This window comes from Erinaceus europaeus, chromosome 3, assembly GCF_950295315.1.
Source record: "Erinaceus europaeus chromosome 3, mEriEur2.1, whole genome shotgun sequence".
NCBI lineage: Eukaryota > Metazoa > Chordata > Mammalia > Eulipotyphla > Erinaceidae > Erinaceus > Erinaceus europaeus.
In genome coordinates, this window is record NC_080164.1 from 46,137,382 (window position 1) to 46,149,883 (window position 12,502).

The 12,502-nt window shown below is 42.0% G+C and overlaps 1 protein-coding gene and 1 non-coding gene across 10 annotated transcripts in view; both read left to right on the plus strand.

Moving 5' to 3' along the window:
• Positions 1-3,183: 3,183 nt before the first annotated feature.
• Positions 3,184-3,254, plus strand: TRNAG-CCC (transfer RNA glycine (anticodon CCC)). Its single transcript has one exon. It is a non-coding gene; the product is annotated as a tRNA-Gly (tRNA).
• Positions 3,255-3,535: 281 nt separating this feature from the next.
• Positions 3,536-12,502, plus strand: part of TIA1 (TIA1 cytotoxic granule associated RNA binding protein) — a 39,990-nt gene continuing 31,023 nt past the window's right edge. For 4 of the 9 annotated variants that reach the window (XM_007521242.3, XM_007521243.3, XM_060187130.1 and 1 more), the window contains exons 1-2: positions 3,544-3,805; positions 10,985-11,081. In XM_007521242.3, the coding sequence (XP_007521304.1) occupies positions 3,780-3,805; positions 10,985-11,081 (123 nt within the window). In that variant the 5' untranslated portion in view covers positions 3,544-3,779. Of the gene's footprint in view, positions 3,806-10,984; positions 11,082-12,502 lie in introns of all 9 variants that reach the window. The other 5 variants (XM_060187127.1, XM_060187128.1, XM_060187133.1 and 2 more) reach the window with 4 other exon arrangements.

Consider the following 12,502-nt stretch of genomic DNA (forward strand, 5'->3'; position numbering starts at 1 on the left):
TAATTAATTTTCAGGGCCAGGTGGTGGCACACCTGCTTAAGTGCATGTATGACCACGTGCAGGGAGGGACCCAGCTTCAAGCTCCTGGTCCCTACCTACAGTGGGTAAGCTTAGTGAATGAGGCTGCAGGTGTCTCTCTACCTCTCTCTCTTTTATTTTTTAAATATTTTTTTGTATTTATTTATTTTCCCTTTTGTTTTGTTGTTTAACATTGTTGTGGTTATTGATGTCGTTGTTGTTGGATAGGACAGAGAGAAATGGAAAGAGGAGGGGAAGACAGAGGGGGAGAGAAAGATAGACACCTGCAGACCTGCTTCACCACCTGTGAAGTGACTCCCCTGCAGGTGGGGAACCAGGGGATCGAACTGGGATCCTTCATCAGTCCTTGCACTTAGCGTCACCTGAGCTTAACCCGTTGTGCTACCACCCGACTCCCTTAAGTTATTATTATTTTTTTATCTTTACTTATTTATTGGCTAGAGATAGTCAGAAATTGAGAGGGGTCAGGTCAGAATCCTGATAGTGGGGCCAGGCAGTGTCACAGCGGGTTAAGCACACATGGTGGGAAGAGCAAGTACTGGCACAAGGATCCTGGTTCGAGACCCCGGCTCCCCACCTGCATGGGAGGTCACTTCATAGGCAGTGAAGCAGATCTGCAGGTGTCTATCTTTCTCTCCCCCTCTCTGTCTTGCCCTCCTCTCTTGATTTCTCTCTGTCCTGTCCAACAACAACAACATCAATAATAATAACAACAATAATGACAATAACAGCAACAAAATAGAAAAACAGAATACTCCAGGAACAGTAGATTCATAGTACAAGCACCAAGCCCCAGCAATAACCATGGAGGGAAAAAAAAAATCATGATAAAGTGGAATTGGCATATCGCACCAAAGTAAAAGACTCTGGGGTGGGTGGGTGGGGAGAATACAGGTCCATGAAGGATAATAAATGACATAGTGGGGGTTGTATTGTTAAATGGGAAACTGGGGAATGTTATGCATGTACAAACTATTGTATTTACTGTTGAATGTAATTCCCCAATAAATAAATAAATTAAAAAAAAAAAGAAATCGAGAGGGAAGGAGGTGATAGAGAGGGATACAGACAGACACCTGCAACACTGCTTCACCACTCAAAAAGCTTTCTCTCTACAGGTGGGGATCTCACTCCCTGTCTCCCCCACCCTACTCAATTTCTGGCAGTTTCCATTCAATAAATAAAGATAATAAAATGTTTAAAAATAATTAATTTTCAAGCCTTCGTAATTCTTACATCTCACTATTCTTTTACTCTAAATGGTATTCATTCTATTTGACACAAGATAGAAAAATCAGAAGCAATATAATAATAGATAAACATATTTACTATATAAAACTGAAAACAGGGAGGGCAGCAGTAGATAGCATAATGGTTATGTAAAGAGACTCTCATGCCTGAGGCTCCAGAAGTCGGAGGTTCAATCCCTGCCCCACCATAAGCCGGAGTAATGCTTTGATAGGAAAATAAAAAATAAATAAATAAATAAAATAAATTTGATGTGAATATTTAAAAAAAACTTAAGACAGGAAAAATGTAGGCTTTTTGTTTTGTTTGTTTTTTTCTCTTTAGAGAGAGATCACAGCACCAAAATTCCCTTCAGTGCAGTGGGGGCCAGACTTTAAGTGCTTAGGAAAGAAGCACAGTATCTAAGTGAGCTATTTTGATTTTTTTTTTCTTTTTAATTAGAGCACAGCTCAATTCTTGTTTATGGTGGTACTGAGGACTGAATTTGGGATTTGGAACCTCAGGCTTCAGAGTCTCTTTGAATAACCATTTTGCTACCTACCCCTGCCCTGAGCTATTTTGTTAGCAAAATGTAAAACTGTTAAAGTTTAAACAAGATAAAAAAAGAAATTGTGCCTAATATGACAGACAAGACTAGATTTATATCACAAATCTATAGAGTTGTACAAATTGATAAGAACAGGTAAACAAGTCAATATGCAGATCACATTTATGAGTAGGACATTCACAAAATGCAAAATCTGAGTGGCAAATACACATGAAGAGAAGCTCTGTCACAGAGAGAGAAAAAAAAGGGAGGGAAAGGGAGATAGGGAGAAAGAGAGAGATACTTGCAGTACTGCTTCCCTGTGGAGATTCTCCTTGCATGTAGAGATGGACTTGAACCCAGGTTATTGCACAAGGATAATGTGTGCACCCAAGTGGGTGCAGGATGGCTGGGTTTCCAATATATGTGAATTATATCTCAAAAAGCTGTTAAAAAATATATATATATGTGTGCGTATTATATTCTTATATATAATAAAAATAAAATTTTGTATACATATATATTTTCGGTATCTTGGAATGTAACCTGAGGAATGAATATATCATATAAAAGGGAGATCCAAAATGGTGATCCAAAATGTATCCCAGACAAAAGAAACTAACACATAAAAGATGTGTATACTCTCCTATGTTTAAAAGACATTTGCCAGCTCTGAAGTCCCAGGTTCAGTCCACTACAGCAAAACTAGAACTAAGTAATTCTCTGGTAAAAATAAAAATAAATAGATAAATAAAATTTCTTATAACATTCAACTTAAAATGCATAATGAGGCGACAAAAGACAGTTCAGAGTCACAACCTTTCTGCCCCTCAAAAAGGATTTCTGAATAATATATATATTCTAACTCAAACTGATTCGGATGTTTCTGATAAATTTTACATTAAACATTTCTCTTATACATTCCAGTGTACAGTGGAGTGGGCACGCCAAAGAAAAATTTGTCAAAATCCTGGAAATAATTTTTTGGCCGTCAAAAACTTGAAGTAATCAAAAAGGTAAATTCCACTTTCTTTCGGCAAATTCTTAACATCCCTTTTTAAAATTACTGAGTGCTAGTGGTGTGCAGACTCCTACAATGGGAAATAAATTCTACTCAGGAGTCAACAACAGTCCTGTAAAACCAGTATTTCCTCACTTAATGCTTGGGGGAAAATCTTTTTTAATTGGTATTTCCCCGTAGAAAGTAAAATTCACTCAAGTATTAAAATGAGGGAGAAGAAAGGTTTTATACAATGAAAGACAGCAGATTACTGTCTATCAATATAAACTTCTACTTTTAACAATTCATTGTAGCACGGAATTCGCTTCCAGTACATCCTAAGATGTTTTGCTAAGCTCAGTTCTCGACAGCGCCGCTGGTGTAGTGGTATCATGCAAGATTCCCATTCTTGCGACCCGGGTTCGATTCCCGGGCGGCGCACTCTCTTTCGTTCTTTTCACCTTGTAAACGTAGTTTTCCTAAAAGATCCTCCCTTTGGAAACACTTACTACTTTTTATTTTCATGCAAATTTGTGTTCACTGTAGATTCAATCGAATCAGCAGCTGGAAGACAAAAACATTCTGAAATAGTTAATCCGTGCGCCTGCGCAGTCCCACACATCCCTAAGGCTGGAAGAGCGGCTGCGCAACAAGTGAACCTATGAATTGAGATGTAGTCTGGCGGCCGGGAGTTGAAAGTGCAAGCTTGGTGTGCGCCTGCGCGGCCCGGGTCCATTCGCTAGCTGCTCTTACACTCCCGGCTCGCCGCCATCTTGCGCTGGGGCTTCATTGTTCGTGCTGGGTCCGGGCGGTTTAGTGTCATTTTCTGCCGAAGAAGGAGGCGGAGTAACCTCTGGTCAGGCGAGAAACCCCGCTACTCCTCAGCCATAGAGACTTAAACAGTTTAGGAGGTAGTAAGAAGGGTAAGGAGCTGGACCCGGAGGCTCCGCCGCGACTGCAGCAGCCATGGAGGACGAGATGCCCAAGACTCTGTGAGTCTGGGGCAGCGATGAGGGGGGCGGGTGGTGGTCGCCCCGGAGGGAGCCCTCGGCCCGCGCCGCTTCCCCAGCCTATTGTTCTCCCTGGAAGCTGCGGGATCTCGGATCCCGTCTCTAGTTTGCACTCTCCCTGGTGTTTGGGGGCTGAGACCCTAACTCAGCGAGGACGAGGTGGAGGTTGGGGGGGCTCGGTCCTCTGCATCCGTCACTTTCACTGACCCTGTGGCCTGCAGTCTGCAGAGGAGACTTTGATCCAGACCTCTGGTGCACAGCTAAGCGCACGCTGCTGCTTTTTGTCTCAGGCAGCTCTCCCTGCTCTCTTTTCCCGCCCCCTTCCTGAATGAGCCTCTTTTGATCTTTACAGCCGGTCTCCTTTTTAATTATACTTTGATCTCCATCTGAAATTTCTCCCTTTTCTTTTCTTTTTCCTTATCGTCCATAGGGATGATGATGATTGATGATGATGCTTATTTTTTTTTTCTCAAGATTTGCCCATTCTCATTTTCGGTGAGGTTAAACTTTATTCTCGTAGTTGTCAACCGGACATCATAATAATCGATTTTTTTTTTTTTGAGTTTGCCATCTGTAGGACGCCGCCCCCCCCTTCAACCAGAAAATCTTAACACCGCAAGGCTTTCCAAACTACTTTTTTTTTTTCTAAAGGGGGAAAAAGAAATCTCACCCAGAAGTGTATTGTAGCTGAGGAGAAGAGGGGTTAGTAATTTTTGCCGTCTCTTGTTACTATTGTGATTGACATGTTGCTAAACAGCGGACAGCTTACGCGACGCAATAGTTGATAACTTTATCTTTAGTTACTTCTGAGAATTTAGTGTTAGTGTTACGTGATCTTAATTTGGGGTATTTTCTTTGTCGTGTAGTTTCCCCCACAACATTCTCCTTTGTTTTTCAAAGTATTAACGAATGTAGTGCTCTTGCCTTTGTTGCTTATTTTTTCCCTCTTTTTTTATTTCTTTATTGGGGAATTAATGCGTTACATTCAACAGTAAATACAATAGTTTGTACATGCACAATATTCCCCAGTTTCCCATATTACAGTACACCCCCCCCCCAGGCCCTCTGTCATCCTTCTTGGCCTTTGTTGCTTTCCTAAGAAAACACCGACACCTTTCTGTTTTATGTTTAGATTGCCACGGTGTTAGAACGCAGTGGGTTAATACAATTTTAGCTAGTGGTTTGTTAGCAACTTTGCATAATTGTTATGTAGTTTAGTGTAATCAGTCTTTTGTTAGTTTTACCACCAGGAGTGGGATTTTGTGATTTACATGAGAAACTCACTTGTTTTCTTAATAGATTATCAAATATTTGCTGCCTGATCTTGATAACTTGTTACCCATTTGTTGCCCTAGTTTTTTATTGTTGTAGATATTATTGTTATTGATGTTGTTAGAGAAATGGATAGAGTGGGACAGAAAGACACCTGCAGACTTGCTTCACCACCTGTGAAGCGGCTCCCCACCAACTCCCCTGCAGGGGGCCAGAACCCAGATCCTTGTGCTTCATGCCATGCTCACTTAACCTGCTGCACTACTGCCCGACTCCCTAAGTATATTTAAAAAAATATATTTATTATATTTATTTATTTGATGGAGACAGCCAGAAATTGAGAGGAAGGGGGGGGAGGCGATAGAGATACACGCACCTGCAGCACTGCTTCACTAGCAATTGTGAAATTGCACAGGCATCCTGGCAATAAGCCTGGCAACAGGGCAGGGGAGATAGCATAATGGTTACGCAAACAGACTCTCATGCCTGAGGCTCCTAAATCCCAGGTTCAATCCCCCGCACCACCATAAGCCAGAGCTGAGCAGTGTTCTGGTGTTTCTCCGTCTCTCTCTCTGCATCTCTCTAAAAAAAAAAAAAGCCTGGCAACAAGAACAACAACAACAAAAAGGAATAATACCAGTAGTGATTCAAGATTTTACTAATTAAAAATTTTTTCATTTATTTATGAGAAAGAAGGGAGGAGTGAAAGAACCAGGTGTCACTCTGGTACATGTGCTACTGGGGATTGAACTCAGGACCTCATGCTTGAGAGTACAATGCCTTATCCACTGTGCCACCACCACACAGACTGCGATTTTACTCACTTTTGAAGGCAAAATACAGTGTGAGACTCATTTCTACCATTGTACAGAATGACTCAGAAGAAATGCTGTCATTTGCCACAGATGTGTGCAGCATTATTTTCTTGAGTCACCAGTATTCAATTCCTTGTCAGTAGTACTTTGGAAATATTGTGAATAGTAGTTTGATTATGGGTATATTTTGAAAATAGAGCATGGGGGGGGCTGTCAGTGGCACACCTGGTTAAGTGCAATAGACACCTGCAGCCCTTCTTCACCACTCATGAAGCTTTCCCCCTGCAGGTGGGGACCAGGGTCTTGAACCTGGGGTCTTTGCAAACGGTAATGTATGCACTGACAGGCCCCCAGAGCAGTCTTTGTGCACTGTCACATGTGGACTCATCCAGGTGTGTGTGTGTCTTATGAAGATAAATCATTTAAAAAGAGAAAGAATTATGTCAGTAGTAAATGGGTTAATTTATAAATGTGTGATATTAACAATACTTAAGGAGTCTGATGGTAGCGCAGCGCACGTCACAAAGCACAAGGACTGGTTAGGATCCCGGTTCAAGCCCCCGGCTCCCCACCTGCAGGGGAGTCGCTTCACAGGCGGTGAAGCAGGTCTGCAGGTGTCTCTCTGTCTCTCTTCTCTCTATTTCCCCCTTCTCTCTCAATATCTATCTCTATCCCATAACAAATAAATTTTAAAAATTTAAAAAAGAAGAAAAAAACCACAATACTTAAAATATTTTTTTGTGTATCTCCAGGGTTATCGCTGGGGCTTGCTGCCTGTACTACAAATCCACTGCTCCTGGAGGTTATTTTTTTCCTTTTGTTGACCTTGTTTATCATTCTTGTTGTTGTTATTGCAGTCATTGTTATTTGATAGGACAGAGAGAAATCAAGAGGGGGAGAGAAGATAGACACCTGCAGACCTGCTTCACCGCTTGTGAAGCGACTCCCCTGTAGGTGGGGAGCTGGGGGGGGGGGGTCCAACCAAGGTCCTTATGCCAGTCCATGCTCTTAGCGCTATGCTTGCTTAACCCACTGTGCTACAGCCCGGCCCCCTATTTAAAATCTTTGTGTTGTGCCCTGGGAGGTGGCACAGTAGCTAGAGTTTTGGATCATACATATTTAAAAGGCCTTCAGCACCAGAGAGGTTAGCTCACAGGTTCAGTTCCCATATCAGGGCCCACAGAATTGTTCACTAATAGATCAGTGCTTAGCCACATGCATGACTCAGATTCCAGTCTGTTCCTACTGGATTGAACGAAGCTTCAGTGTTGTGATCTCTTTCACACTTCCTGCCTCTCTGTCTCTACCTAAAAAAGAAAATCAGGGAGTCGGGCGGTAGTGCAATGAGTTAAGCGCAGGTGGTGCAAGAACCAATGTAAGGATCCCGGTTCAAGCCCCCAGCTTCACAGGTGGTGAAGCAGGTCTGCAAGTGTCTGTCTTTCTCTCCCCCTCTCTGTCTTCTCCTCCTTTCTTCATTTCTTTGTGTCTTATCCAATGACGACGACATCAATAATAACAAATATGATAACTACAACAATAAATAAAAAACCAAGGGCAACAAAAGAGAAAATAAATAAATAAATAAATAAAAGAAACAACAAGGGCAACAAAAAGGAATAAATAAATAAAAATAAAATCAACCTCAGCACCACATGGCAATGTTATCCTATCAGAGGAAGTCCCACTGCTGTCACTGCCTCTATCTGAATGAGATAGTGACTCAGAGTGGTGAAATTGTGCCTATGTGAAACCCTAGTTCTACAGAATTAGGTACAGGGAAGGAGGTAAAGACTGAATATTTGAGTCATTCTGGTTTTTGTTTTTTTTTTTAATTTTTTAATATTTATTTCCTTTTGTTGCCTTTGTTATATCTTTGTAGTTATTGTTGTTATTGATGTTGTTGTTAGATAGGACAGAGAGAAATGGAGAGAGGAGGGGAAGACAGAGTGGGAGAGAAAGACAGACACCTGCAGACCTGCTTCGCAGCTTATGAAGCGACTTCCCTGCCCCTGCATGTGGGGAGCCAGGGGCTGGAACCTGGATCCTTACACGGGTCCTTGCGCTTTGCACTACATGCACTCAACCCACTGTGCTACTGCCCGACTCCCTTTCTCTTTCTTTCTTTCTTTCTTTTTAACTTTTTTCCTCTTTTGTTGCCCTTGTTTATCGTCATTATTATTATTGTTGTTGTTATTGCTGTCGTTGTTGGATAGGACAGATAGAAATACAGAGAGGAGGAGAAGACAGAGGGGGAGAGAAGGATAGACACCTGCAGACCTGCTTCACCACCTGTGAAGCAAACCCCTTGCAGGAGGGGAGCCAGAGGCTCGAACCAGGATCCTTAAGCGGCAGGTCCTTGTGCTTCGTGCCCTGTGTGCTTAACCAAGATGCACCACCGCCCAGCTCCCAGGTCTTTCTCATTTAAATGTAGTTATTTACAAGTAAGCTTGGGAAATAATAACAGTAAAGTGTTTCTAAAAATTTAATGTAGGTATTGATGATTAATTTAATAATATAATAAAAAGAAAAAAAACTTGAGGGTTAGGGTTCAGTTTCTCCTACTGTTTGTATTTCCACAGAGAGGAAAAGGATGTTTTGCCATTTGACTAATTTTTGTTTGTATTTATTTATTTATTTACTTATTATCAGATCACTGCTCAGCTCTGGCTTATGGTGGTGTGGAGGATTGAACCGGGGACTTTGGAGCCTCAAGCATGAGCTCCTCTTTGCATAACCATTATACTATCTACTCCCCACCCCCACCCCCATCTGTTTGTTTTTCTAGGGCTCTGTTCGCTTCTGGTTTATGGTGGTACAGGGCATGGAACCTAGAACTTTAGAGCCTCAGGCATGAAAATATTTTACATAAACCATGCTAGCCCCCCAATTTCATTATTTTACATGAAAAGTTTGTTATTATTTTACTTGTAATTTGTTATTGTTCCAGAGGATCAAATTAAAAAGGTAGATGTCGTGGTCCGGGAGGTGGCGCAGTGGCTAAGGCACTAGACTCTCAAGCATGAGGGCCTGAGTTCGATCCCGGGCAGCACATGTACCAGAGTGATGGCTGGTTCTTTCTCTTCTCCTGTCTTTCTCGTGAATAAATAAATAAATTCTTAAAAAAAAAAAAAAAAGAAAAGAAAAAGGTAGATGTATCTAGTATTAAGAATTTTGCTGGGGCCAGGTGGTGGCGCACCTGGTTAAGTGCTCACAACACGGTGCTCAGTGCCTCAGGTTCAAGCCCCTGGTCCCCACCTGCAGGGGGAAAGCTTCTCGAGTGGTGAAGCAGGGCTGCAGGTGTCTCTCTGTCTCTCTCCCTCTCTATCTCCCCCTTCCCTCTCAATTTCTCTCTGTCTCTATCCAATAATAAATAAATAAGTTTTTTAAAAAAAGAATTTTGCTATTTTGTGGTCCGGGAGATGGTGCACTGGATAAAGCATGAGGTCCTGAGTTCAATCCCAGGTGTGATTATACCAGAACATGTAGCGGAGTGATGTCTGGTTCTTTCTCTTTTTCATTAATAAATAAATCTTGGGGGGGGGGGGGCTGGGCAGTAGCGCAACTGGTTAAACACACTTGGCGAAATGCAAGGACCAGCATCAGGACCCGGGTTCAAGACTTTGGTTCAAGACCCTGCTTCCCCACCTGCAAGGGGTTAGCTTGGCAAGCGGTGAAGCAAGTCTGCAGGTGTCCTTCTCTCCCCTTCTTTTGTCTTCGCCTCCTCTCTCAATTTCTCTCTGTCCTGTCCAACAACAACAGCTATAACAACAATAACAACCACAATAGGGGCAACAAAATGGGAAAAATAGCCTCCAGGAGCAGTGGACTTATAGTGTAGACACCCCTGGAGGCAAAAATATTAAATGACAATAAAATGAAAGAATTTTGTCATTTTAACCTACTCTAGTGCCTTTGTAGGTAGCACTTGGTGCTTGTTATGGGGTAAGTGGTAGAATCCACAATTTATAACTATTTTGTTTATTTATTTATTTATTTATTTATTGTTATTTTTAATAGAGCACTCCTCAGCTCTAACTTATGGTAGTGTAAGTGAGTTGAATTTGGGACTGTGAAGCCTAAGGCATGAGAGTCTCTTTGCATAACCATTATGTTACCTGCCCTGCCCCAATTAATTTTATTTACTAATGATGCGGCAGGGGTGAGAGAATGCCAGAGTATCACCCTAGCACATGTTATGCTAGGGTTTAAATTTGAGACCTCATAAAGAAAATTTAAAAAAGAAATTAAAGTATTTTTAAAAGTAAATAAATAAATGTGAGACCTCATGCTTGAGAGTCCAATGCTTTTATCCACAGGCCACAATCAGATGTTTTAAAAGAGGATTTGAGGGTAGGAAAGACAGTGTAATGGTCATATGAACAGACCCTTAATGCCTGAGGCTCCGAGGTTCCAGGTTCAGTCCTCCACATCACCTTAAGCCAGAGCTGATCAGTAAGCTCTGATTTAAAAAAAAAAAAGAAAAGAAAAATTCAAGTTTTGGAAGACTGATTAACTATTCCCAAATAGTGTGGTTTAAGCAAAAGGCTCGGAGCCAGGCGGTGGCCCACCTGCTTAACCACACACATTACAGTGTTCAAGGACCCAGGTTCAATTCTGGTCCCCACCTGCAGAGGGAAAGCTTCATGAGTGGTAGGTAAAGTAGGGCTACGGGTGTCTCTCTGTCTCTTCCCCTACTTCCTCCTCCCTCTCAATTTCTCTGTCTCTGTCCAAAAATAAATTTTAAAAAAAGATGAGGCTCTTTCTACTACCAAAATTCTTTTTTCAATAAGTAACTTGAAGAAAAAAAACTGATGTGAAAGAACCAAGTTTGGGGTGGTGGTGGTGAGATAGCATAATAGTTATCCAAAGAGACTCTCATGCCTGAGGCTCCAAAGTCCCATGTTCAGTCCCCCCGATTTCTGGCTGGCACCACAACATAGCCCAGAACTAAGCTGTGCTCTGATGGTTAAAAAAAACAACCAAGTTTAAAGTTATGAGACTGACGCGCTACCTACTGCACTAATGAGGCACCTCCAAGTTTAAAGTTATATAAACTGCTTTTCTTCTGTTTCAGATATGTTGGTAACCTTTCCAGAGATGTGACAGAAGCTCTCATTCTTCAGCTCTTTAGCCAGATTGGACCTTGTAAAAACTGCAAAATGATTATGGATGTAAGGGTATTTTACTTAAATTCTTTTTTTTTTTTTTAATGTATGTAGTGTTTAAGTTGACTTCTGAAACCTATAGGGATTCTAATGAATGTTTCATGATTTATTCTATGAGAGAAGGGTATGAGCACCTCTGTGCTTTGGCATATGTAGTGCCAGGAATCAGTCTGGGTCTCAGGCATGCAAGTTGTGCACTTTTCCTGCTGGGCCACCTCCTTGTCTGCTTAGTAACTTTGTAATGAACTCCATATTGGCCACTGTGCTTAATTTGTTTTATAATCTAAAGGAAGGAGAGATAATAGCTAATCATTTGTACAGTAGATGAGACTTATTTATTATTATTATTTTTTTACTTATTTATTATTAGATAGAGACAGAAATTGAGAGGGGGTATAGAGAGGAAGAGAGACACCTGCACACCACCACTTGTGAAGCTTTCCCCCTGAAGATGGAAACCAGAGGCTTGAACCTGGACCCTTGTGCACCGAACTGTGAGCACTTAACCAGGTGCACCACCACCTGGCCCCTAAGACTTTTTTTAGATGAGACTACTATGTGAGCTCATATTTAAGGTGTACTGAGGGCCAGGTTGTGGTGCATCAGGTTATTTGTGTATGGCACAGTGTGCACAGACCTGAATTCAAGCCCCCATTCCTATACCCAGACCTGAAAGCCTCCCTCTTCCCACCCCCACCCCTATCCCTATACTTCTCTGGAGTTCCTTACTTTGAAGCAATACATCAATCAGTACAAATTTTACTTGGTGTTTCCCTTTCCATTCTTGTTTCTTAAATACTGCCCTGGGTGCTCAGTGGCTGTGGTGCACCCAGTTAAGTGCACAGTCAGAATTGCAGGGAACCATGCAAGGATCGGGGATCTTGCCCCTAATTCCCCACCTGCTGGGTGAATGCTTCACAAGCAATGAAGCACGTCTGCAGGTGTCTGTCTGTCTCTCTCCCTCCTCTCTAAATTTTTCTCTGCCCTATCCAGTTAAAAAAATGGGTGTGGGCTGGGTGGTGGCGAACCTGGTTGAGTATACACATTACATTGTGCAAGGACACGGGTTCAAACCCCAGTCCCCATCTGTAGGGGGAAAGCTTCACAAATGGTAAAGCAGTGCTGCAGGTGTCTCTATCTGAGTCCCCCTTCCCTCAATTTCTGGCTGGCCCTATCCAATAAATAAATAAAGATAAAAAAAATGGCTGCCAGGAACTGTGCATTCATCGTGCTGGCACTGAGCACCGGTGACTGGTAGAAAAAAAAAAAAGTAAATAATAATAATGGGAACCAGCAATATGACTCATTTGGGTAGTGTGCTGCTTTGCTATGTGCACAACCCAAATTCAAGCAGTACGCCTACCACATTGAAGGAAGCTCCAGTGCTGTGGTCTCTTTTCTCTCTCTCCCCTCTTCCCTTTCTCCCT